Raw genomic sequence first — 27,141 nt, forward strand, 5'->3', positions numbered from 1 at the left:
CACTGAACATATTTACCACTTGACAGCCCTCCAAAAACGTGGCCTCCGTTTTGTGTTTTGGTCTCCGCTACCTGCGGTTTAACTGAAAATATGTGTGACGGCTGCGTGTGAATGGATCATGCCGAGCGGAGTAGCGGCAGCAGCAGCCAGCCAGTGTTAGCTAGTGGAGTCAAAATGGCGTCTTCTTGTCCACTCAACGCTCGTTTAATCCATCTGTGATTAGCCAGATAGCTTCATTCAGCAACCCGTGACTAATTTATAGTGTTTCGATTTCACACGCTGGTAACGTTGGTGTATATTCCAGCGTCATGTCGGACTCGGAGGAGGACAGCCAGGACAAGCAGCTTAAAATGGTAGTGATTGGAGACGGAGCGAGTGGGAAGGTGAGACCATTCCAGACATACACTAAACTATGTAAACGCATACACAGCGTTAGTGAAGAAGACATTCGAGTGGGGCATTTACACGGCAGCACTGTGTGTTTTTATTAGGTGCACGACGGTTCAGTCAGTTTCCTTCTGTTAACGGTGCTCCTGCTGACATTGCTCTGTCTTCCTAGTCACCATGGCGACCGACGCTAATGTAGCTAAGTCGGCTATTAGCTAAAAACACCGCTAGGTTGCACCGCTGCTAGCAAACACAACAGCACAACACAATGGAGGAAAATTAAAGTCAGATTTGTAGCTTCGTATTATAACATAGGCAGTTAAAGTCTGTCTTAACCTTCTCTGCCATCCTTTAACGTAATTTTCTTTGTCATGTGCTGCAGACATTTAAATGAAATATCCACACTGAAATTGGACCCATATAATGTTAGTTTGTCCCTGAAATACAAACATAAGAGAAAGTAATTTGCTTGTAGTGCTATGTTTTTGTTGTCGTTTGTAATGTGCTGTCTGCTGTTAAGTTACGAGTTTCATATACACTTTCATATATTTTTTAATGGTTCTTTTTAGTTGATACAACATGGGATTGATTTCATCACCATTATAATTTGCCAATTATTTTGTCTGCTGATCAGCTGAGATGACATTTTCAAATGTCTTGTTTTGTTTGACATTTGGACAAACAAACAATCGGAAGCCGAGATAAGCGAACGGGCTGGTCATCTCTTTTTATGGCCTGTTACACAGACCTGCAGCTTCACTTTGTTGACAGTGACTATGATTTTTAATTTTTATTTTTATTTTTTTATTGCTCATCTGAACTTAATACGTTTATAAGGGTATTAATGACAGCCGGTGAGACAGGAAGAGGTTGACAGCATGTTAACATGAATGATTACGACCGGGAGAAAAACGTGGGACAATTAGTCCTACTTTGTGTAGGTCAAAATGATGAATTTATTATTATTAGTGGGCTATTAAATGCATAACCTTTGCGTTTAGATTTGGATGATCCTTTTTTTTTTGCCTAGTTCTTACAGTTCCGTATGTTTGTGACCTGTTATTCAACAGGTTGTTTGGTTATATCACTCGAGAAATACACTTTTGAGAAAAAGAAAAGACCTATCACGGACAGAGGATAATCATTTTGTAATTTTTGTATTGCAAGTTGTAGGAAACCCGATGCCAGCATTATACAGTGAGAGTCCTGCAAATGTGACAAATGTGGACAGAAAACGCGGTGCTGTGCTACTTTAAGTTCTGACATTACATTTACTCTAGCTAAGAAAGGATTTTATTTGCATGCAACAAATGACTGCTACACTAGTAAATAATGCACAGCTCTTTTCAACACAAATAACATCATACAAAAAAATCTGTGATGAGAAAAATTATTGACACAGGACATGTGGTTATGTTTTTCTTACAAGACGAAGCCACCTAAAGCCGTGAGTGGTGAAATGTACATGTCAGTTTTATTAATAATACAAGGAAATATTGAAGCAAAACACCAGATATTAGCGGAATAACGTTTCTAAAACAGCACCATGCCCTGAAACATAGGCAGAGCAATCTAAATAGGGCTTTTCTAAATTAGGAGTAAATGCAATTTTTCTGCAAGTAACTCTTATTCTGTTCTTCCAAAAGGAGCTTTTTTATCAATGTTGAGTCAATCGTACAAATCCATCAGCTTTTTTGACGAAGTACAACCATTAGTTTAGATTCTGTCTCAAAGATAGCGTAATGGATTTAAATCTGACACAAATCCATTGTTCTAAACCTATTAAATCAAACCAGTCCTTAATCCACATTGCATGTGTTATTGATTGACTTGTAGGCTACGTGCCTGTGTAACTGAAACTGTAGAAAAAATGGTTGTTTGTGTTTGCATTCGGAGAGTCTAACTACTCATCCAAAGATGCCTGCTTAAATGAATATATATGAAACCCACGTTTTATGTCTATGGCATTGAAGTGCCCAAATTTAACAGACACACAGAAATTACACTTTTAAATCAAACACAACCGATCAAATATCCTTTTTTTTTAAATTTTCTTAAGTAAAATACTTAATTTCACTTTCTGAACAGTAAGTGAGGCTGTGATGATGAATTTCCACATTTGTAATACGCTTTGGGGTTTCTGCTACTGCTCAGTGGGCAGACGTACTGCACTGTACAGCATTATACGGAGAGTGACAGTTGATAAAGAAAGGCTACAGTTTGCTTAGCCCGGCTCCTGCAGCTGGTGGTTGTTTTCCTTCAGTATACCCCTCTTCTCCTGGCCAAGGACCCCATATGCATTTGGTTCCAGAGGGAGGCCCCATTTAAGAAAATTGCATCTGGACAGCCCATATGAGAAATGTTGCTGTTTTCTCAATTGATAGAATATAATACGTGATATTTCTGTTGTATGTATGTCTGAGGTGTGAACAAAAATAGCTTTTGCCAGTGCATTGTCTCTCCTGGCTATGTCGACACAAGCTTTAGCACTGCTTTTATTCCGGGTTTCCTTTCAAAACTACTGGACTGAATCATATTCATTACAATCATTCTAAAGACTTGGAATAAGAAGGTCTGACTTACATCAACAACAGTGGAATTTTTCCTAGTTACACCAAACAATCATTTGCAGCAAAGCAAGGAGGTTGTCATGACAATACAGCCATGTTTCTTCTTCACTGCATCTCGAATACCCGAGTGAATGCGAGTGTAAGGCAGGGATGTCAAGTGCTTTTCAGCTACACATCCCCTCTTGTAACTAATCTCTGCTTCCTCTGGGAGAAAGAAAATGAATGTAGCAGTAATGGTGAGACCCAATGAGAAAAATGAATGTTCTCATTCTGGAAAGTCGACATTTTCTTTTTGGGGGTGGGTGTGCGTGTGCAGAGAACACACACAACTCAGTTCCCAGTAGATACGCTACATTAATAACCCTCCTCACGCTGCTGCCAGGTGTCAGCTCGTCACTGTCTGAATGACTTACCTGCTTGTCTGTTTTGGGCAAAAAACAGGATTCCCCCCTCCCCCATTTTGAGTAGGCACCACTGACTGACATCTTGAATGCCGTTTCCCCCCTTATTAATGTCAATTTGCTGAGCAAATTGCAATCGGATCAGTTTTTCTTGGACAGCCTTTTCAGTAGTATTTTTGCTTGTGGTTGGTTGTCCATTCAGAAATACAGGGAGATGTGGGAAGGCTTGTCCACCTGAGCGAGATGTTTTTAAAATATGGAATCTCACATTTAGCCAAGCTCTTAAGGCGCTGGGCCTTGCTCACACACAGGTCTATTTTTCAAGGCACTTGGTTTTTCCTCAATATTTGCTGTTCTCTGGCCCATAGGGTGAATAGGAGCTTTAGGTTCAGGCCCTGTACATCAATAGCACCTATATCTTAGCAAATCTTTACAGTCCAGCATCTTTTAACCAGAATAAGGAGCCAGTTTTGATACCATGCCTCTGCTCATATGAGTTGCATCACATGGTCATAGTCAGCTTGCCATATTTTTTCCCTCTCTTCCAGTTTCTTGTTTCAGTTGAACTTCCCTCATTTCCCGGCATCGGTATCAGTGGTGACCCTGTGCAGTTCTCTGTTGGAGTGTCAGGATTACGCCAACTTTTTACATTCCCTGTTTAGTTCCAATTGTACGTTGGAAAAAAAAAAAGGACTACGTTGAGGGAGGAGAGCCAAGCTACTGGAATGCCAAGACAAATGGCCAACGAGGCCAACGTGAGCATGTGGAATACATTTTTGCTGTCCGATCTTGTTATTCCTGTGTTGTCAGTGATTGTTTGGGCTACTTAAATGGCCTGATTTTCTCCTTGTTGCGTCAGTCACCTCTAGTAATTTTTCAGTCACTCTTGAGGCTGACATATGCTCTGTGGGGTGAGATTAAAAAACGTCTGTAGATTGTTGAACTTTTTGAGAATTAGAAAGATCAAATATGTGTAATTCACATGAAATTATTACATTTTAAAACCCAAGCTCGACTACAGATAAAGATTTTATATTAATGTCACATCCAGAATGACAAACTGAGTAAGTTAAGAAAACCAGCTCTTTTTTTTAGGTTTCCCTGTTTTATTCTAATTTGACAGAAATCCTGCTTTATTTTAAACATCATTTGGCGAAACTGAAACGTTCCGATCGTAAATGGAGGTAGATAAGAGCAGAGGCTCAAGTGAAAGCTTAGTGGATTGAAAGAAAGTATCTAGTTTTAAATCCTCTAACCCTCAACGATTGTCGAGTACCACATTAAAATGCATTTGCTGCCACACGAACACTCAGGGAATCCCATCGCTTCACTTTTCTGTTGTGTTTATGTAAGCACACTGCTCTAAAGATAGCTAATAGACATTCAGCACTTCATTTTTTTTCCTATCCTCATCCATCAAAATGAATTAAACTTGGCATGTCAAGCCTGTGCTTTGAATTCCCATGGATTTCAAGACAGCCCAACATGCTTTTTTTCTCTTCTCAAACACAACGGTGACAGTGATGGAGGCTTTATAATTTGTGGCAATTATTAGGTCTTCAGTCCGGAGACATGACACAGACTCCGACACCTGTTTTTGTAATTCGCGTTGATTTTCGCTGTCACACCCGCAACGGGCAAAGGAGGCAGACAATTACATCAGCAGCCATTCGAGTCAGTCACAAAGTATCTGAAAGAGCTTAAAAAAGGATTCGAATGATGAAACCAATGTGCACTTCAGTACTTGAATTTTTACTTGTGGCTGCATGGTGTTGTGAAAAAGAATCACACAGAAGTGTTGTGATATGATAAATGATAGCTCTGTATTTTTGTAGAAATTTTAGAAAATAAAAATATTGTTGATCTCTTAGTTTGGCATTTGGACAGTGTCTATGAAATCACATTTTTTATTGCTCACTGCCGAAATATCACTTTTTCAGGAAGTTATTTAATATACTGTGTATTTTCTCTGGAAGGACTTTTGCAGCATCCTGCATTTTGTGCTGGAGCATGGTGTGTATTTAACTTAGTTTTTATGTCTAGCATAAATGTGTATTTATTATATTAGACAAATAATATGCACTGAATGAATCATAATTAACACTTAACTGCTTTAAATGTGATACTTTTAGTCCTGCTGATCGCTGCAGAGGCACTCATTCTCCACATCTCTCCTTTTGTCTCCGTTTCAGACATCACTCGCCACCAGGTTTGCACAGGAGGCTTTTGGGAAGCAGTACAAACAAACCATCGGCCTAGATTTCTTTCTGAAGAGAATAAGCCTTCCAGGTGAGACATCTTCTTAATCTTTTGGGAGTACTTGCTTTTTCTGAGACACATGCAGACGTGTGTTGCACAAGTGCGTATCGGCACTCTGCAGATTTTTAAAGTCAATAAATTCTGAACATATGTATTTGCCAACATAATACATAGACCGATTTAGTGGTCATATTAGCTTTAATTTTACATATGTGTTTTGAAAAAAGAACATTAATAGAATCAAACTCTAACAAGAGGCCTCTTGTTCACCACCACTTTCTCTTATATTTGTATTTCTCATTTTTTCTTGTCCTGCCTTTTCCAGAGTTTATCCTTCAGGTTAACTCAGGAGATGAATGTGTCCTTTCTGGTAGCTCCTCATTGTAGAGCGTCTGTCACTTCTCAGGATTATTCACTCTGAATGTTCTTCTTTCCAGAGCAAACAGCACACAAGGCCAATGGACAGGTTACGTCCAAACAGGCGAGCCTTGCTCATAATCCTGTGGGCATAGCACAGAGTAAATACATTAACATTTTATATCCATATATTGCTGATCTCCAAGTTCAACCGTTCTTTGTCCTGCACCGCATAAAACTCTGATGTTGTTATTTGTTTATCTTCAACCTGCGGAAAAAAGCTGCGCTCTGTGTCGCCCACTAGATACGTAAAATAAATGTTTATTGACTAATGCTATATTTAGACGAAAGCACTCCATTTTTACTTCCTACCATGTGAAATGGGGATTTTCAGCATTTTAAAAGGCATTTCTCAAACTCTGCCAAAGCCAAAGTTCCAGAAATCTGCAAAGTGGCTCCATTCTTTCATTACTAATAAAACAACATTAAGCAAGGGCAAATTAAGTGCTAAAAGTAAAAGTTATGCTGATTTGTGAGTTGGCCCTAGGATTCTATTTTGATTTTGTGTCAGGTTCAGCTTATGAGACTTAGGAGAACTAAACCCCCAAAAATGTTGTGGTGGAGTGAGGATGAAAAAATCTAACCATAAGCACAGACTGGGTTCAACTCCTTAATACAAACTCGAGCGAGTGCAGTTAATCGTGTGACTTCTCTTTCCAGTAAGTTTCTTTCCTGAAATAGCCACTGATCTTTTCAGTGTGAAACTGTGAGCTTTGTTTAAATATAGTGTACATGTGTCTTTATCAGTGAGGCAGCAACAACACTGGATCCAACACCAGAGTTGTTAAATGGCCCATTTTCTGGGGAATTGGGTGTTGATGAGCTGATGAAGAGGAGGGTGGCTCTGCGAGCTGGGTGGTCTTGAACTTTGTTAGGACCCCCACCCTGCCTTGTACTGGAGAGGTTGTGTGGTTCTCCGGGTCTCTATGGGGCTGTAAGGGTCTTTTGCAGCAGGGGGGAGAGTAGCCTATAGCCAGCGTTGGCCCCTCTCACCATGAAGGCCCGGCTTGTCAAACTTAATGTACATTTTCCAACGCAGGGAGAGGTGAGGCGAGGCCGACTGGCACACAACAGCCTCCTCTGTGTGTGCTTTTTATAACAATACCTCTTCCAGATGTCCCTGCCAAACCAGTGAGGTCCAGGCGCTGAAGGGGATTGACTAGAGGTGAAATTTACTTGATAAATTCTGTTAAACTCCATCTTTCAGAGGCTGTTGATCTGCATCAACTAAGCATCACTCTAAGAAGACAGTTATATTATCAACATGCTATTTTTTCTGACCATGCTATCAGTTTTAAGGTGTATCTGTTGGTCTTACAATTGCAGTTTCCAGTTTTTGCAAACCAGAAAAAATGTCAGCACTGTTGAGTCAGCGTGAATCTTTGAAACACAAATAAAGCTAGTGTCTGAGCGCGGTGGATGGGTGGGGATGGCTCTTTATGACACCAAAGAGCCGTTATTCATTACACTCCTCAATGTAGCTTTACATTGACACTGTATAGTCTAGATCTAGTGACTGTGAACCTCAGCGTTTCCTTCCTGTGCTTTAAAAAGGGGACTTATGAAGGGGTTGAGTCGTCCAGCCGTGTCCACAGCGTACGCTCTGCTCCAGTCCAGCGCAGGGCCTTCATCACACCAACATAAACTCTGCGCTGTCTGGTCCTCCCTCCTCCTTTTTTTTAAACTTTTTTTTCACCTACCCCTTTCATTTTCCAGAGGAAGAAAATATTTATTTGGATTTGTTTTTTTGTGCCTGTCTTTTTCTCTCTCCCTCTCATTCACTCATTCTTTCTCTTTCCAAGCAAAAGGACAGCAGTCCTCTTTTCCTCTTATTTTGTGTTTAATTATTGCTATTTTCCTTAACAGCACATAATTCTCCTCACTTTCCTTACTTGGCAGGATATGGCACAATGCAAACAGCTCTTCCCAGGCTAATAAGAAGTCATTTTTTTACTGCCAGGGTATTGAGAATGTTTAAATTAGAGGGTGAGCGTACCTATTCATCCCCCTCAATCTCTGGGCTGGATATTCTTGGATGCGAGGTGTAGGTAACCTGCCAGTTCAAGAGCGCTTTTCATGAAAGATTAATCGCTGATTTATTGTTTCCATTATGTATATCAACAAAGTTGACTTTTATTAGAGGAATCGGTCACCCAAAATACAGGCTCCAGTTACAGCTGAGCCATTATTTCCACAGGATTTTGAGCTTTGTGAAAACAAACAAGTTAACGATAAAAAAGAACAAAAAGCATCCGGATTGGAAAACCCACATATGCAGCATCAATACTTTTTACTTCATTTTTGCAGATTGTGTTAATTTAACTGAAAAACAGACAAAGCTTTTTTAGAAAAGAAAGTGGAAGTCTAAACTCTGAAACACCTATTCCCCATATTGTAGGGAGGATTTGTATGTTTGATTTGTTTTGTTGTCAATTTTAAATGTCTCCCCATTTTTTTCCTCTGTAGGCAACTTGAATGTGACCCTACAGGTGTGGGACATTGGAGGCCAAACATTAGGAGGGAAAATGCTGGATAAATATGTGTACGGAGCTCATGTAAGGACACACACACGCACCCAATAAATTATCTGTTGCTTCTTTTTATTCTGCCTAAATTAACATAGATATATATATATAGATCTCTGGTTTGTACTGCAGCTTTGCTCTTTCTAAGAAAAAAAATGGAAGAATTGGAAATTGGAAAATGTTATAGATGTTTGTCACAATGGGAATAATAAGTCACAAGAAGAGTTAGTTTTCAGTTTCCTAATACTTCAGTGTTTGTGACTGTTCATGCTTGTTGTCACTGCCAGGGCAGCTTCATTCAGCGTCAGCCACTCCCTCCTTCTGGGGCCAAATCATAATAAACTGTCATTTGGATTCACAGGGTGTAATGGGTCAGTGGAGCTTTAACATCATCATATCTTTACTTTTTATGCAGGTGTTGGATTTGAATGGTATGTGTTATACAGAACAAATGTTGACAGTATTGTATGCTATAGCTAAACTGTGTGAAATAAAAACATTCAGAAACTACTTTCTTCAACCATTTTGTGTATAAACTCAAAAAAAGTTTACATGATTGCCAAATAAAATATAAACTCTTTGCTTCCTTTTAATACTTGTCCGGCGGAAAATTCAACAATGTGGAGATTAAAATGACAGACAAGCTTTGTGCAAACACTGTTATTTGTACAAATTGTGCCAGCAACATAAGTGACCACATGTAGCTGTGTTGCTGTGGATGAGTGCCATCTGTCACCTCCAGGACGCCTCTTGTTTGAAGAAGCCTACTTCAAAACTATTCTAGTACACTGTAGAACAAGATCTAATATTTGGGCACATAAACAAAACTTGACAAATAGTAGTTGGAGGTTTTAATTTTCTATTTTGTGCATTTTTTTTAGCTATTTTTTTTAGGCCGGCTCTAAACTGCGTGCTCGTATACCCTCCATGTCTGCAGCCCTTTCCCATTACAACACTTGGCTTAGGAAGTTTGTCGTCAGCGGTGTATAGAACTTTCACACCTATTGTTGAGCACTACGCGTCCTGTAATCAATCATGGCTGTTCAGAGAGGCTCGCAGTAATTGTCAGGAGCGTGAGCTGTCGTCACCGAGCTTGCATGTTGTGACAGTGCGTGTCTGTCGAACAAAAAAGCAGCAGACACCCCTTCAGTCGTGTTGCATCATGCAGTTAAAGTTGATTTCGGCTCACGTTCAGTTCTTGCCCTTTAAACTACTAAAGCTGAAGTAGCGATGGTTGAGCTATGTGATTGTTATTTGTCTTGAATTATCCCAACAGTTCGGGTGTCTGTTTACTTTTTGATTAATTTATGTGGTGTTCATGTAAACAGGTCCTTCTGACCTGAGGGTTTGCTCAAATGGGGCTCTGGTATTGTTGCATGACTGCATACAGTTTTAAGGATTACCAGGGGAGGAGAAAAATGTCTCAAAGCAGACAGCCTTCATTCATTAGCTCAGACAGCAGATAACCAAACCTGACCTTTATTCTGCAATGAATTTGGAGAATGCTTACAAAACTGAGAATTATTTATGTGCAAACCCGCTATTTCCATCCACATGAATCCACAGAGCCTTACTTGAATTATAATGGTAACCCACCTCAGGGGTTATATTTGAGTGAGCGTGTCCCCTTATATATGAGACTGTCCCTGACTCTTCGAAGAGGAGCAGTGCCACCTACTGTTACCTTTCTCGCTCAGTCTTATTCATTAATGAATATGAGGTCAAAAATAAGCAGTGTACTCATGTCTACCATCTCCCAGTGGACGGGTGTGAATATGAGGTGCTCACATGAGAGGCTGATAACATTACCATTGTTTGTCTCAACTTTTTTCCATTTAGGGGGTTCTCCTTGTGTACGATATCACCAACTACCAGAGCTTTGAGAATCTGGAGGATTGGTTCAGCATGGTCAAAAAGGCCAACGAGGAATCGGATATTCAGCCAGTTGTCTCCTTGGTGGGCAACAAAAGTGAGTATTATATACATAGAAATACACATATCCTAAGAATAATTACAGTGCTTTTCATTAACTATAAAATTTGGGAATTGCTTTATTTTCCTGCTAATTCCATCTAGATGTATTTTCATTTTGCGTGTCTGGGTTTTGTGGAGGAGTGTGTTTGATGGTAGCAGATGTGATTGTTAGAGCACAGGAAAACTGATTGGCGTGATAAGGAAGATGATAAGCGTGTGTAAGGTTTTAGAGCGATGGGAATGCTGATGTTTGTGAACTCTTGGGAGGGACTGACAGTGATTTAATATCCCTGGGCCAGTGGACCCAGGTTACCTCTTATCTGCACCCCTCTCCCTCCCCGTCAGTACCCGTCTGCCTCCCCACCTTACCCTCAGTCTGAGCCTGCTCTCCTGTCCCGAGTAGCTGGTTAAGGTGAGGAATTCGATGTTAACCAGACGGCTCTGCTGCTATCAGCCCACACCCATCCCCCCATCTCCAAAATAAAGACCAATAATGATGACTCTTTTTAAACATCCCCTTGACAGATGTGGAGTCATGGCTGCCGCTGTGTTATTGTAAAGTGAGGCGTCAGTGTGTGTATGTAATGGTGACTGTCCACCTTCCCAGGCGATGATGAACGGTCAGCAGAGTGGTGTCTGCACACAGGAAGCTCTCGCTAATGTTACTCAATGGGGACCATAGGTCATGGTTTAATTCGCCTGTCTAGAGCGGATTCTCTTGTCTTCGCATCCGTTGCATCTTCTAATGCCTCGGCTTTAACGTTGGGCGCCTCTGTATTTAGGCTAGGTTTTGGGTGTGTGGCTGAGTGTGTGTACTGTAATATTTAAGTAGTGTACATCCCGCTGTCAGGCTCTGCGCTCCCCCCACTCGCTCAGTCACTCTCCCCCTAATGGCTCTATTGCTGAGAATGGTTCATGTGTGTTTTTTTTCTGTTCCTACAAGCTGAAAAAAGAAAAACAAAATCCCACACAGATTGCCCCACTAGGGCCATTCAATTACCCTGTGAGACTTTATGAATCCCTGAACCCTGCCGTGGACTCTCTGTTTTTCAGGGTGCCTGAAGTGAATCAGTCTAGATATCTAGCTGGAAATGTCTACAGCTACTTTAGCTTTTACTTTTTTATTTCCCCACTGAGTTCTTCAAACATGTTCAAATATTATAGCTTTTTTGTCCATCTTAAGTACTTGGCACACATTAACAATAGTGCTGAGCACATGAATACACTGCATTCTTGTGGGAGTTTATATTTCTTTTAAATGGTTCCCATGCTGTTGGTATGAGTGAGGCAACGTGTTTGTGACAACTGAAATAGAAGTATAGACATAACAAGGAGCTTATAAAAACACGACAGATTTATGTCTCTGTGAGGGCTTGTCTTAGGGGAGATTGTGGTGTTTCAATACTCAGACATTTTTAGTGTTTTTACATAAACTTAAGGTGAACACTGGTCACTGATGTCATGAACATAGTAGTACTTACTTTAGTTGACCTGTTACGGTATTTTGACGTCCCGTTTGTAACATAAATTGAAAGCTACAATCCAGTTGAATCGCGTAAACAGAACATGCATTTTCAGAATTATCCCGTGCCATCCTTCTAGTTTATTTTGAACACTGTCTTCTTTACCCAGTGTACAGTAATTGAGCCCCTGTTCCAGGCAGGTTCATTAATGATGCTGTCCCCTCCTTTCCTTACTGTGGCCTGACTGCCCTCCTGCGCCATGTCACTGCTGGGGAACAGCCTTTCCTTTCTTTGGCCTAGCATGGCCGGCTGAGGTTAAGTGTGCTTGTTAAGCATCAATATGCTGCACCCCCGTGCCCTCTGTGTGCTGCCCAGAGCCCTGTGTTAAATAATGGCACCACTTGTAACAATTCAGTGGAAGCCAATGAAATGTTTTATTGAGGGCATACATAAGTGCACACAATTATTTATGCAGTTGCACACACACGCAGACCTTCACATAGAAACATGCACTTAGTTTCTGGGAACACATGGGTAATGGAAGAATGCTTAACTCTTGGTCTGTCTAAACATACTATAACTGTTTATTACAGTGCAGCCTCATGTAATACTGTATGGTACACAGGAACCTCTCAAGAGAAACGTTGGCTTGTTGCACAGTCATCCTCTCCACCGCAGAGTGTTTCGTTTTTAGTAGAGTAATAAGTGCTGTGTGTTTTGAAAGGGCTCCAAATGATAAATTCTGTTGCTCTTTGCTTCAGCTGCATTTGGCCTATTAGTGACTTTTTGCCTTTTAAATCAGAAAGTGTCTGTAGTCTCCAACATAGAAATTATAGTACAGTATTAGAAACCCTAATCCATATTTTGAATCTTTTTGTTACGGACACGTATTATTTAAATAGGACAATATAAATGTTTTAAATGGTTTAGAATCAGCGCACATATTTCTTTGTAGACATTAAGCCTGTGTCATTTATCAAACAAATTTGTTTTTATTAAGTGGGTATCACAGGACCCCTGCCCGCTCCCCACCCATCACCCTTCCCTTTGCTAGTGCTCTTTCCCTCAGGAACTCCAGAGCATCCATCATGGGCTTGTACAGCCCTTATTTGGGTGACTTAAATGGGTTCAGTTCTCTTAACCCCTCCTCATCACTCATGGGTTTTCCTCAGAGGTTCTAACACTGTTCACTGTTGATCCACTCAGGCCTGCCATGGGAAACGTTCTCTTCTGCAGGGAGATAGAGTCCCTGCATGGAGACAATTTATACACTCAATTATGTCTTACCTGCCTTTCTCTTCTGCTCTTTCTCTCTCTCTCTCTTTCTTTTTCTCTTATTCCCCTTTCTTTCCTTTCCAAGCCCCTATCTTGAACCATCTCTCAAACATACTTGTGCATTCATTTTCATCCCTGTGCAAACACTGAGTCTTTCAATCACACACTTAAACCTACTCTTAAAGCTTATCTCTCGCATGCGTAGACTAACACCTCCGCCTTTACTTACAGTAATGTCTTTTCATTGGCTCTGTGGCTCTGTTGTGTTAAACAACATGCGTGTGTTTGCTTTCTACACGCTACGGCAGATCTCACCGCATACCGTTACCCGACGCACTTCTCTCTCCCCAGTTTTCCATCGAGCCATGTGAAAGTTAAAGCGAAACATGGATCTCCCCTAACTCTTGATTCTCATGAAGCATGTCCTTGCCACCAACATTGTCGGTCTTGAGTTGTTTGCCATCTTGGCTAGGCCTTGGCCGAAGCTAAAGCCTCCCCCTTTCCAGCTCTCTCACCCCTGTCACCTCCCTACACCCGTAAAGCTGCCATAGTTCCTGTCTGTTCAGTGTAGGCCTGCACATTTCTTAATAGAGAGATGCTCAGAAGCCCAGGAGTGCAGAGGAGCTCAATGCGCTTCTGTTTTTGGTTTAGCTCAAAAATGTTTTTCCTGGCTCAACCCACTCGTACTTAGGTCCTCTTACAACAAACTAAAAGGTCCTAATTGCCCCCAAGGGAAAGGTTTAGCCACAATAGACATGTGGTGGGACAAAAGCCCAGTACTCTTACCCCGGCACCCTCACCCCTCCCCAGATAGGAGGGATGAACACGTCAGCAGTGTCTGTTTTGCAGTGTGGGTAGCACGACCACAAGTTCAACGCTGTAAAACATTATATATACAGTATATAGACCCAGTAAGGCATGGTGTATGGTCGGATAGAGATCAGGAATGTTTACAGTTTACAGCAAATCCAGCGTTTCCTGTTTCTTTTTTTTTAAGGTAAAGGGTCAGACTAAATGTCTGTATCAAATTGTCTCACTAACCACACTGACTATAGCCTGCTGTCTATCTTTAAGTGTGGAAAAGAAGGGGAAATAGAGAAACAGAGAGGTGAATGAATTACAGCTGTACTGCATTGCGGCTGATAAGTCATTGTAAAATCACAGCTGCAGATGCTGTGATGTAGGGTTTGGTTTGGTCTATACTGGTGGCCTTTCCCACACAAAGCAATGCAACAAGTGCCAATCTGGTGCTTCTTGTTAAATGAAGTACACGCAGAGATTTAATTGTAACAACTTTTGACCCAGCTCTAGTCCCTGCATTCATCTCTCTTGACTCTCATGCCTGTTGAAACATGGAAGGTCCTCATTCATTTTAGTCATCCATAAAGCAAATATTGTTGCACATGCCATAGATGATCAGTCTTCGAATACCTTCTTGTGTGGTAAGTCATGGGCCATTTGAGTTGCACAGCACAGCTTAGCCACCTGACCAGAGTGCAGCCTGGAAGCCTCATCACACTCAGGCTATACTTTATTTCTTTGCTGCTCCACAACATTGATATGGAGGAATTCCTGGAAGGGGCCTTGCTGACACAGGACTGGGTAAATAACCAATTGATGTGGATCCACTGGCATATATTATAAATGTTTGTGAAATATCAACATAGTTTCCCTCCTTTTTTGCTAAATCTACTTTTTTGTGGTGTGAAATATTACATCACATGCTTCAGATTTTAACTTGGACGATGTTTGTTCAGGCAGTCATGAGCAGAACTCACTTTCCACGTTACGGATCGCTGCCGTAGCCTGAAGTTGAATATGTATGGCCAGTCTAACGCATCATTGCCCATAAGGAATACTTTATAATTATGAATAGACTTATAGTGATGCGACACATACAATTATGAAGGCTCCCCTGTGCTCTGTATAATTATTATAGCTCCTAGTTACGGTGCTGCTCACAGAGGCATGTATTACTGCTCTCCCATAAAAGTCCACTTAGTTTAACAGCGACAGGAGAGCTTGGAGGACATGGCCAGTGAAACCCCGGGCAGCGTCTTGTGCGGTCGGCTTAGAACTGGGCCTTTTGTTCACTTTTCATGAGTCCTGTGAGCCCGTTAACCCGACCTGCAAGGTACTCGGCCCCATGTTTTACTGTAGCATTGACAGCCCGGTTCTCCGTCTCTCTGCCTGCCTGCAGAGCTACTGCTGGACACTCTGTGTTTTACATTCCCCGACCGGGGGGAAGACCACATTGTTTTACTAGCCGCTGTGGAGTATCTGATTATGTTTTAAAGTGTGAATGCATGTGTGTATGTGAACGTGTGTGTTTTCATGTGCGCGTGCGTCTGCACATCGTTTCGCGAAGAACGATCAAATGACAAGATGAGCTGTGATCAATGAGCTGTCGACAGAACACTTCTGACCTAGTGGAAAGCGAGTCCCCTGACGGTCCTGGCCCGTTTCAGGCCACCGGGGCAGGGGCGCTGCTGCACAAAGAGCGCTCTGTCTCTGTCAGGATTCCCCCGAGGACTCCTGCACGGGCCCCGCTCACCTCGACAACACCCGGCTACTAACAGCGCTTCATCTGTCTGTACTCAGAAAAGTCGTGATAATATTATTACCTTGCCTTCAACCTTTAATAGACTGATAATTATTTCTAATTATTCTAGATTGCTGCAATATTATGCAACTAATTCTCAAATTATGTATTCCTGTACTGTAAGAGGCCGTTGAGGCCCAAAATATGTTTACAATCATTTTTAGTTTCAGGTACTTTTGCAATAAATTTAGATGTCCAGGTCTTTAGAAAATAATCAGTGCAAACTATAAATAATATCTATACTGTTATGGTCTAATGAAATGTGTATTAGTGCCATTACTTGACTTCTTAAGGATTACATAGTGTCTAAAGGGCAAAGAAAACTTATTTTGCAACAATTCTACATTATACTGTATTTCTGAAAAAAAAAAAAAAAAGAAAATGGGTACAAGCCAGTACTTTTTATATTTTTTTGCCTTTACATTGTGTTACATATTTATAACACAGGTCCAGAATTAACTTGCCCTTCATATTTCAAAACCCTCAGATTTTATGAGCTCTCTTTGAGTCGTGTAAGCCAGTTGGACCCAATAATTTAAACGCTTCACATAAATTCCACCAGTCATTTTGTTTTATTAGCCACTTGTGCTGTGAAAGTTAAATCAATGTCTAAATTAATCAGACAACCCACAGAATGATTTATTATACTTTTATTGACTTTTTTAGACTGGTAAAAGTTTCCCTGTATCTTGTACCAGAAGGTTTATGGGAAAATAAAATGCCACTCGCAATTAACATTACCTGTTCATTATTAGACTTTGAGGAAAAAAGTATTATGCTGCTTTTCCAGACTCCAGTAGTTCAATATTAACTGAGATGTTTAAGAGTTAAACTGTCCATCTACTTAATGTTATTTTTGTTATGCATTTAGTTTGTTTCTTTTTACTCGACTACGACCTTAAAGTTACCATGTAGAATTGTTGGCCACTAGTGGCGCTAGTGAACATTAATATAATGTGCATTTGTAAGAAGCGCAAATGTGATGCATTGTATATCAAGAATTCGTGATGGTATTGGGCATTAAAAGGCAATGGGGTTTTGCAAATATTATCAGGAGGGAAACACGTGTGACATGTTGAAAAGGCCTGTTGAGCTCTTTGCAAAGGAAACCTGATCAAAGCAGAAACTACAAGTTGCAAACAAAATGGCACAGAAGAGATAAAACAATCCATAAAACAGTTGTCTAAACTGCCTATTCTATTTTTAAATAAAATTTCTTTGAAAAGTATTAGGGATAGATAGAAGTAACTGTATATTTGTTCTGATTTGAGATAATGATCAAAGGAAAGTTATGTGGGTAGTACTCAGAGACTGCTCAAGATGTATAAGAAGGGTTCCTCATTCAGAAATGAGAACACTGTTCATTTGCCATTTAAAGCAACGGTTGAGGCTTGCAAAACCCTATTAAATGTCGGAGCTGCAGAATCGTTTTGGGATGTTTTTAAACTTAGCGGTGAATGGAGAACAATTTGCCATACGTCATTTCATTAGGAGCTGGACTTGGTTTGATAATCCTTGCCCTCAATATCGAGTCTGATTTGATTCATGGTCGTCAATGAGGGCAAACTGAGGCAAAACCTCTTAACAGGGTCTTAAAGGCACAGTGTGAGGTAATGTTGGAAGTGATAGGTTCTCCCCTGGGGTTGATTAGGCTCAACCCTGTAACTTTCGCTTAATGGGATATGACCCCTCAGAGCCCCAAGTCTCTGACAACGCACACACACCCGAGCATTGCTACCACACACAGACACACACTGTTCACACATTCCAGTCTCAGCCCTCACGTTCCCCAACGCGCCAACTGCTCTTTAGTTTTAAACGAGGCTGCCGGCAATTAACTGTGCAACGTCAAGCTTATTCTCTGGCTGTTACTAGTTGGATAAACTACTCCAATTGGTCCCCAGCAGCCGACTGAGTAGAACAGTAAGTAGGTGTCTCTGTTATCACAGCATGGTTTTAAAAAGCCCTCTGAGGATTACTCAGTGCGGAGTAGGATTTCAGGCTGGTTAGTCTGCGTAGACCTATTAGTTTTTTGTTTTGCCTCTGCAATATGTGTCAGTGAACTCCTAGAGAATCCATCTTTGAACTGTCACAATGTCCACATTTAGCCAGTTATTGTGTCAATGAAAATAATAAATCAGTGTTTGGAAGGAATGTTGCCAGTATCATTTGATTCATCCCCCCTTTAAAATATAAAAAAAAAAAGAAAAAGAAAAACATAAACGTTCATGGCGCTCATGGTCGCTAATAGTCGAAGTGGTGTTTAGCAGAGGTTGTGAAATGGGTCTGTTACTTCATAGTATGCCACATAAAACAATCCTTTGTGAAAACAAGAGAATAGAAAAGTCATAAAATCATCTGATTCAGACAACTGATTCATATTTTGGAACTGGTTATGGTTTCTGAATGTAGTTTGTCCAAGTAGTAAATCTTGAGGAATTTCTTCCTCAACTATAATTGTTTTCCTAAACAAAGCTGTTAATGTTGTTTTAAACTGTTAACAGAGCGTAAACTGTCCAGTCATATATAACGTCTCTTAATTTTAACTCTGTTCTTGTGTCTCAAGTTGCTACCTGTATTATGAACAATGACCAAGGCATGAACCAGGTAGTCTTGGTGTTGCTGTCAGCTGGTAACACAACAATCAGTGTCACTGGCCTTTGCCCCCAGAAGTAGTAAGGGCACTGGTTTAAAAGCATACTCTCCACAGATCCATCCACTAAGTTGGAGTTTTTAAGTGACATCAAAAACCTCTCCAAGTCTGTCTGGTTTCAGGATGATCAGGTCTGCCAGTGAGAGGATTCTTTCCATGAAGAAGTTGAACTGAAATCCCCATAGACACTAACTTGCGGAGAGGAACATCCATATTTTCTTCTCATTTGGTTGCGTTCCCATTTAATAGGTCACCGCAATAACAATCCAATTATTTACGGTAAAAGCCCAATTTATCCGCCAGATATTAATCTCTAACTGTTGTCTTGTAACTCACCGCAATGACAGGCAGACTTTTTAAATAAACACTGATGGTGACCAGAGCGAGGGAGGGCCATCGCTCTTGACGAGTGATGATCCACTCCACTATCTCTATGCGCTCAGAGGCCTAAACAGTTTATTTCGTGTTTGCAGTCACTTCCTAGGGGTTGTTAAGCTGATGTACAGTTTGACAGAAACAGAGGGAAACCAGATCATTGGAGGAAGATTGTTTTGACCTGATAAGTAGAAATGGGTACATTAGGGAGAAAAATGGAGCAAAACACTAAAACTTTGGGATTAGTCTTGTATTCAGTTTCCACAGACGGATCCCACATGATGAAAAATTATTTGCGTGAGAAAGTGGGCCCACCTACAGTACTATTATGTGACTAAAGGAGCTATGTATTTGAGTTTACATAATGTTAAAGTTTGCACAGTTGTCGTGGAATTAAATCATTTAATGAGCAAACATTTGAACTTTGAAATTTTGAACATCTATAATTCTGCAACAACTGAATCAAACTTAATGTTTGTGCCTTTATGCACAGGGGCTGCACATGGAGAGCAGCTAGTCAGAAGCATCTGCTGCTGTTTGCTGAAACCTCGTATGTCTATAATTCCACTATAATTGCTTTAATTTTTCAGTTCTGCATTTATTTCATACACATTAACCAACAATTTCAGGCACCTACAGTGCTTCTAGTGCCTTTAGGGATTGCACGTTAGGTACTCGTCCCTGAACGTTCTGAACCACTCCTACATTCACTTTAGAAATTTCAGTTTTCCAGTTTTATTGCTCCTGCGGCCTAGTTCCATACTTCCCCTCCACTTTGGGCACCAACCCTTATGCCCGATTTAGAAACCTCACTCCCTTGTACACCTTTTTTACTTAACAGTACCGTGCCTTCCCCAGCTCCTCAGCCACTATGTTAATGTTGGTTAATCTGACTGTGACACATGATTGATAACCTTTCCCAAGTGTGCAGGATCCAAAGGATTAGCAGTGTTTACTTCTAGTAGCATGCTGGGTACCTCCGCTGTTAATGACTGGAATTAATAACCTGCTGACGCCTATGAGACAGCTATGTTTATGTACGGGCAGAGACATGACAGTCTGCTCTGGACATTGAGTAGTTGTAAAAGTGTCTGCCCTTGCCCAGAAAGGTTTGTGTTTATATGTCACTTATGATGATGGTAATATTCGTGTTAGTCTAAACTGATTCTTTCTAAATGTATTTGTTTTGGCCTTTAACATTTTTGGGTCATACATCATATGACTGAGATATTAATAATACAGGATTAGGACAATGTTTACATTTCTTTCTCGCTATGTATCTGTCTCTTTCTCTGCTTCTGGTTTTATCCCCACCTCCCTCCTTCCCCTCCTTCTCGCTCTCTCTCCCACACACACACTAAGGGGCATGAGAACGGGGTAAATCCATGACAACTTCAATGAAACCTCACACAAAGACTAAAACTCGGGGGGACGAGAGAAATGCAATACCGTACAGTAGCCTGACCTCCTCCAGCTAACATAGACACGTATGCACCAGATACCGGGCGTGGCCACCTTCCTGCACAAAGCCAGAAATAAAGGACGAAGCTATTGCTTTCAGCAACAAGACCCCCAGGTGACCTTCCATATCAACCCCAGCATGACCCCATAATGAGGAAGGAGAGAAGCGAAGCTCTCGGTATCACTGCACAGGAGTCGAATGTACAGAGGCATCACGACAATAGCTGGGAAGGTGCTGTCATTGTGTGCTCACAGTAAATCAGAGTGTGGGTGACAATCCCAGATCTTGGGCCCTGGCGCCCACCTTAAAGACCCGACACTCTCATAAGTCAAACTGTTTTCTCCATCTACACTCTCATAGTGAGTGTAGCCTCAAGTCTTTGGTCATTCATGTATTGTTTCTTAAGCATTTCTCCACAGCTGGGCTGGTTTGTCTGTTTCAGGTCAAATAGAGGTTCATGGCTTCAGGGTACCTTTCTACTAGGCTTTCACTGAGAAATGTGTCGCATCCAGCTTCAATGCCAGCTGGTAATGGACGCTCTGGGCTACTAAATTTATCATATCTACTCTCAAACCCTCTGAAATGTCTCCCTCCATAAATTAAAAAAATCTGTTGTAACAAACCCTGTGCAGCTGGGTTTGAAAGCAACATAACAATTGAATTACGCTTTGTTTTCACAAGCCTTTATGTGCTCCCTCCTTGTACACTAGGCAGACACCTTCCATCTTAACTTGAGTGTAAACAGTTATCTTTTGTGTTTATGTTCTGATATGTAACAGTTAACCCTGAAAGTGTGCTGTATAACTACAATATAAATCTATCTATCCATCTTTTGTACGTTTTCTCACGTCACGCTGTGTTTCATCCACAGTCGACATGGAGCACATGAGGACAGTGAAGGCTGATAAACACCAGCGCTTCTGTCAAGAGAACGGCCTCATCAGCCAGTTTGTATCAGCCAAGACAGGGGATTCGGTTAGTACTATCTGATTTAATAAGTAACGATATAAACGTGGAGTAAATTTGATCATTCTTATCTTTGTTTATAATTCTTGTTACCTCTTTCTCCAGGTGTACCTTTGTTTCCAGAGAGTGGCTGCTGAGATTCTCGGTGTAAAGCTAAACAAAGCAGAAATAGAGCAGTCCCAGGTGAGCCATATACATGGTATCAAGGTTCTCTCAAGTCACCATCAAAATATCTATGCAGCAGCCTTTTTAGCCAGCATCATGTGCAGTGCTATGTCTGAACTTAAGGGAGGTCACAGGGAGTGTGTTAGGTCAATGTAGGTCGCCACACACTGTAAAGGACTTCTTGTTACGTAAACATGAGTTTGTTACGTCTGTGTCCTGTGATGGTATACTTGCCAGTGACACTGCCCATCTGTAAATAGACCCAGGTTGACCACATTAATGCGTGAAGTCAGGGGTTAAAGGTAAGCAGTTGTAGGGGTGAGGAGGTTAGGACTGGCTGTCTGATTTATTTGCTTTATCTCCCACCGTTAAGGGACAAAACAGGACCTCGCTCTTGCCAGCCAGGCCAAGGTGCCCAATGATGGCAGCTGTAGGATTTACAAGGTCACCTCCCACAGAAGCATTAATCCTCGGTCTGATATGACCGGCTGGAGCCACACTGGCTGGGTAGTGGTTGATGAGCTTGGGGGCTGCAGAGAGGTCAGGACCCCCAGAGAAGAGAGAGCATGTAGGGGAAGCAAGGGCCAAATTCTCAAGCTCTTCTCCCATCACCAACACTACTGTTGCTGACTAACTGAAAATGACCACAGATTAAATGAGCTGTCCATCTACTTTCTTCTTCCATCCCTCCCCAGATAGGTCTGTCAGTAAAGCAAAGTGGTTTAATCCAGCTAATCAAGTGTGGTGAGTGGCCGGATCTAGTTTGAACTTCATGAGGAAGTGCTTATGACAGAAACATGTAAAGCAGAGCACGGAAGATTTAGGAACAGCATTGTTTATTTTTTACCTTTTTTCTGAAGTGTCAAGTGGGAAGAAATAATGATAATTATTGAACACTTATGAAATGTGTAAAACTAATTTGTCTTGTCGGTAATAATATGGCAAAAAGAAGAGGTTTCTGGAAATCTGAAAAGGCCCAAGTAAACCAGTGCGGCCCAGAAATATCTGGCCTTAAATAAAAAAAAGAGTACATTTTTGGCTAATACAGAGGATATTTTCATCACTGTACTGAACAGAAAATGGAAGCTACGGGAAGCATTATGCCCCCTGCAAAAGTCCTAAAAATGAAAAAGCTTAGGAATCTTTGCTATCATTGAAATAGCTGCAGATAAAAAAAACTGTGGACAGATTAGTCTATGGAAATGTATTTTATTTGGTCAGTGTCCCATTTTTATAAAAATAAAACGAGAAAACAAACGTCAAAAAGGACAACGTTTGTAAAGTTGGAGATGTAAAAGGAATGACTGTCATGTACAGAGATGAGGGTCTGAGCAGGTCATGGCTTTGGGTTTAGCCATGGGGCGAGCAAAGCTTCATTATCAGCTGTCAGGTTTAGAGAGCTGAACATGAGGGTCACAACCCCCGACAGTATTATATCTGCCTGGCAGCCCTCTCCGTCATGGTCCTCTGTCTGCTGGATCAGATAGCGAGGCCACGGATCACTCACTGACTCCGACACCAGGCTTCGGCAGCTCGTTAATCAGACAGCCAACCAGCCAAGGGCCTGGTATTTAGCCATGTGGGCTGCTCAGCGGTTGTTATGCAGAGCCCAGCTTCCTTTCGCACCAACATCATCAAATGTTGGATCATTTGAATTTGAGTTAAGTAATCCTAAAATTTGTATCTGTCTGCAACAAATGCTTTTCAATTTGTAAAGCAGATGTGTACATTGTCATAAAAACATGATAAAGTGGTTTAAGGACCTGGAGGAACAAATGCAGTTTGATTAACTTTAGAGACACAAAATTAGAACACTAACAGAGATGTTTTTTGCACTTTTATAACAATAATAATTTATCAGTGGATAACATGAATGCTGGTCCCCAGCAGCTGAAAAGTTTTGGCTGAATAAACTTCCATCCACTTAAAGACGTCACATGATGTCTCAAAAAAAGACTTTGTTTTATAATTTATTGACATTTGATCAACTAAATGGTTATCAAAAAATAATGTGCTGACTAACCAATTAACACAAGCTGCTGGTTTAACTGTGTGCTAGCTGTGTCTGTATTTATACCTCTGCATGATTCATTGTCATTCGTTTGTTCGTTGTCATCCACTGTCTTTCTTTTACTTTATTTTGGTCTCCTTTCTTCTCATTATCAGCATGCTCTCTCATGCCTCTGTCTTTGTCTTTTTTTTTTTGTCTTTTTGTCCTCCATTCATTCTCTGTTCTGATGCACTGAACCCACTCAGAGGATTGTGAAGGCTGAACTCGTGGACTACCCACAGGATGAAGGCCCAATTAGACAAGAGAACAACCAGCAAAGCAAAATATGTTCGGTTCAATAGTTGGAAGTATGTCTCTATAGTTACTCAGATTTATTCAAGTAGATCTGTCATAAACCTGTTAGAATGCAGAAACTTTAATTTTCTAGTTGTAGCAACAAGTCACAAATCCGATAATGGTTCAAATAGTTCAGATAGAACCTCTAGAAAATGTAGAATACCTTCTTTGTCATAGTGTTACCATAGAGTTGACTCCAGTTTGACCTCCATCTTCCTCCTGACAGAATGGGGGAAAACAGTGCACAAACAATTTGACCTGTGACTTAAATAATAACATGGATTTTAAGCTAAAAATAATAAAGAAACGGTTCAACAGTTTACTCAAATGGATTATTTCTGTGAGTTACATGAGAAGAATGATACTACTCTCTGACCTATGATCTGCAGTTAGCAACCTATTAGCATTAATACTAATACTGGTGACTTCTTCTGGTTGCCTGGTAACCTCATGGTGATGATAAGTCAGAGCACCAAGCCAAGAAACAGTTCATTTTACGCAAATTAAATGAAATAGATACAATCATGTTCATTGTAGAGTTATGTAGATGGATTTTATTACTGTCTAAATGACCATGGGTAGCTGTTGCTCTCAGTTTCAAGTCTTTCTGGTAAGCTAACCAGATGCTGCCCGAGAAGTCATACTTACACTAAGGTACCAATCTTCTCATCTAAATCTGCAGGAATGAACACTCTTAAGGTTGTGGTGTGTTAGGCCTTATTTCACTGTAATAAACTCTCTGGAGCAGTTTGTAGGTCATTATGAGGCTTTATATAATCTGTTTCCTGGGTGGAGGTTACTGAAGTTTCTTTTTAAGTGAAGGGATTGTTGCGGAAGATTAATTGCCGTGTGTGTTCGTCTGTTTTTCCGTCTTTCAGCGCGTGGTGAAGGCGGACATTGTGAACTACAGTCAGGACACCGTGGCCAGGACAGTCAACCCCCCTCGCAGCTCCATGTGTGTGGTGCAGTGATCACCTCCAACACACACACGCACACACACACTCACACGCGCACATGCACACACCAATGCACACTCATACATAACGATGTAAAATTGTCTTCAGTCAGTATTCCTTTTACAGTGGGTGACTGGATGAAAAGTGTTCGGAGTGTGTTCTCTGTGTTCCTGTGTGTCAGTTGTATGGTTGAGATAAAGACCAGACTGTGCGGTTTTGAGGCCTTGGCCTGTAGTTTGGATATTGAGCAGGAATGATTTCTTTTGGTGGATCACCAAGAAGGAAACGGGACCTCAATTTTTTATTTTCAAGTTTACACGCAGCTATCATTTTCTTTCTGAAACTCATCTTAAATATACATATATTTTAAAAAAGAATTATAAAGCAATGGATTTATGCATTAGTATGAAGCTGGTATTTAAAAAAAAAAAAGGAAGACAGCTACTGTAATCAGTAACTATTTTTATATAGAAGCATATTTTCCTCTGCCATTCCTATTAGGGACATTTATTTCAAAGAGTCAGTATGTTTCTAAAGACAGCAATATTAACACCTGTTTAATATGTGTCTGTACTTACGACAAAGTGGCTTCATGGTGAGAGTTTATGGGACATAGACATGGACATGGACGTGAAACCAAACGCTCATTCATACCATTGTCTGAGATGTCCTTTTATGTCTGTGGTGCTCAACAGTCGAAGGGAACTAGGTGTTAAAAAGCTGTAGTGGAGTTAAATGAATCTCTGCTTTCTATTTGCCAATTAGGGGCTGTGGTATGGTCGTTGTACTGTTATTTTACTTAGAAATATTTTAGTTTTCAGTCTTAAAATAAAATACATTTTATATAATTTATTCTTCAGGTTATACCCAACAATAATTAACATCTTTCAAATACCATCTCTGTTCTTCAGGTGATTTAGATTTATATTTTCACATTATGTAACATTTCCAGGTTCATCAAGTTAGAGGAAAAATTCCATTGCTGTCTTGACGAAGTGTTGATGAAGCTGGACTCAAGCTGAGCTGAAATAACCAACATTTTATTAGATTTCTCTACATAGCCTTATCCAACTGTCCGTTATAGAACAGGAGTTTGCATTGAAGAATGCCTGTGATGCATAAAATGCTTCTTCAACTCATGTGTTTTTAGAAAAGACTGAAACATTACAACTAGTTTTATCAAAATAGCTTCTACGTGATAGTACATGTTGACATGGTGGGATTTATTGTGGTGTCCACCCAGCAAAATAGCCGCCGCCATGTGTGTAACATATGTTTTTGTACAATAAACCTCTGCTCTATTTGAATCTTTCACTGATTGCAAATCATCACAACGCATCCTGTAAATTCTGATCATGTAAACAAAATGTACTCTTTAAAAAAATGTGAGAATGTACAGTTGAAGGTAAATGTTTAGTTAAGAGATTATACAGCAACGCAGATTTGTGTTTCTAAATAAAAAAATGCTTCATGGAAAACAAGAATCGATTTGTGAACGTCATCTACAAATACAGAATATGTTTGTGATATCTTTTGCTCATTATTCAATTTCTACAGGTCTTTGAAGGTGTCAAAAGTACTTGCTGCTGTATACAACTAAGTTTAGATACAAAATATTTCTGTGTCCGACTGAACACTGTCGAGAGAAATTAAAAATTAAAAGTAGGCTCTTTACTACAAATCTGGAATTAAATGAGACAATGAGACTCGTGAGCCTTCAAATGGAATTTGTAATTTTGAGGTTATGACATGGAAGTTGTGTATACAAAATGGTTGGCGTTCAAGTGGTAATATCAGCCATAAGTTGTGAGTACACTGCTGCTAGGCACCTTTGGCGTCTGGAAGCCATAAAGTAAGTTACCGGGAGTTTAGCAAGTTAACAGCCAGGTTACCTTAATGTAGGAACTGTGCAGGCATTCTGAAAAGATGGAAGTATCAACATTGTCCAGATATACACTGTTCAGGCATAACATTATGACCACTGACGCGTGAAGTATATAACACCGACCATCTGTGACAATACAATGTTCTGTTTACTGCACCTAAAAGGGGACCTCTGGCCGCCTTAATTTCGTTGTACCACAATGACAAATAAAGACATTCCATTCTATTCTATTCTATTCTGCTGGGAAACTTTTGGACTTGCCATTCATGTGGATGTTACTTAGACATGTACCACCCACCTAGACCAGACCAGGCACCCCCACCCCATAGCAATGACACTCCTTGATGGCAGCAGCCATCCCCAGCAGGATGCAGCCTGACACAGACACACACACAAAAACGCTTTAGGAGCAACTCAAAAAACATGAAGAACAGCACAAGGTGTTGACCTGGCCTCCAA

At 40.7% G+C, this 27,141-nt stretch overlaps 1 protein-coding gene across 2 annotated transcripts; it reads left to right on the top strand.

The window, feature by feature from the left end:
• rab28 (RAB28, member RAS oncogene family) lies at window positions 1-26,337 on the top strand. 2 transcript variants are annotated; one of them, XM_084550147.1, is made up of 7 exons: window positions 1-383; window positions 5,551-5,647; window positions 8,501-8,589; window positions 10,399-10,528; window positions 21,235-21,338; window positions 21,435-21,512; window positions 24,720-26,337. In XM_084550147.1, exons 1-7 carry the CDS (start codon window positions 309-311, stop codon window positions 24,810-24,812), a joined length of 666 nt encoding a protein of 221 aa, XP_084406273.1. In that variant the 5' UTR covers window positions 1-308; the 3' UTR covers window positions 24,813-26,337. The 2 variants fall into 2 exon arrangements, with proteins under 2 accessions (XP_084406273.1, XP_084406274.1); XM_084550148.1 differs by lacking the exon at window positions 24,720-26,337 and adding an exon at window positions 23,751-24,670.
• The last annotated feature ends 804 nt before the right edge of the window (window positions 26,338-27,141 follow it).

Source organism: Chelon labrosus, assembly GCF_963514085.1.
Source record: "Chelon labrosus genome assembly, chromosome: 8".
NCBI classification, from domain to species: Eukaryota; Metazoa; Chordata; class Actinopteri; order Mugiliformes; family Mugilidae; genus Chelon; species Chelon labrosus.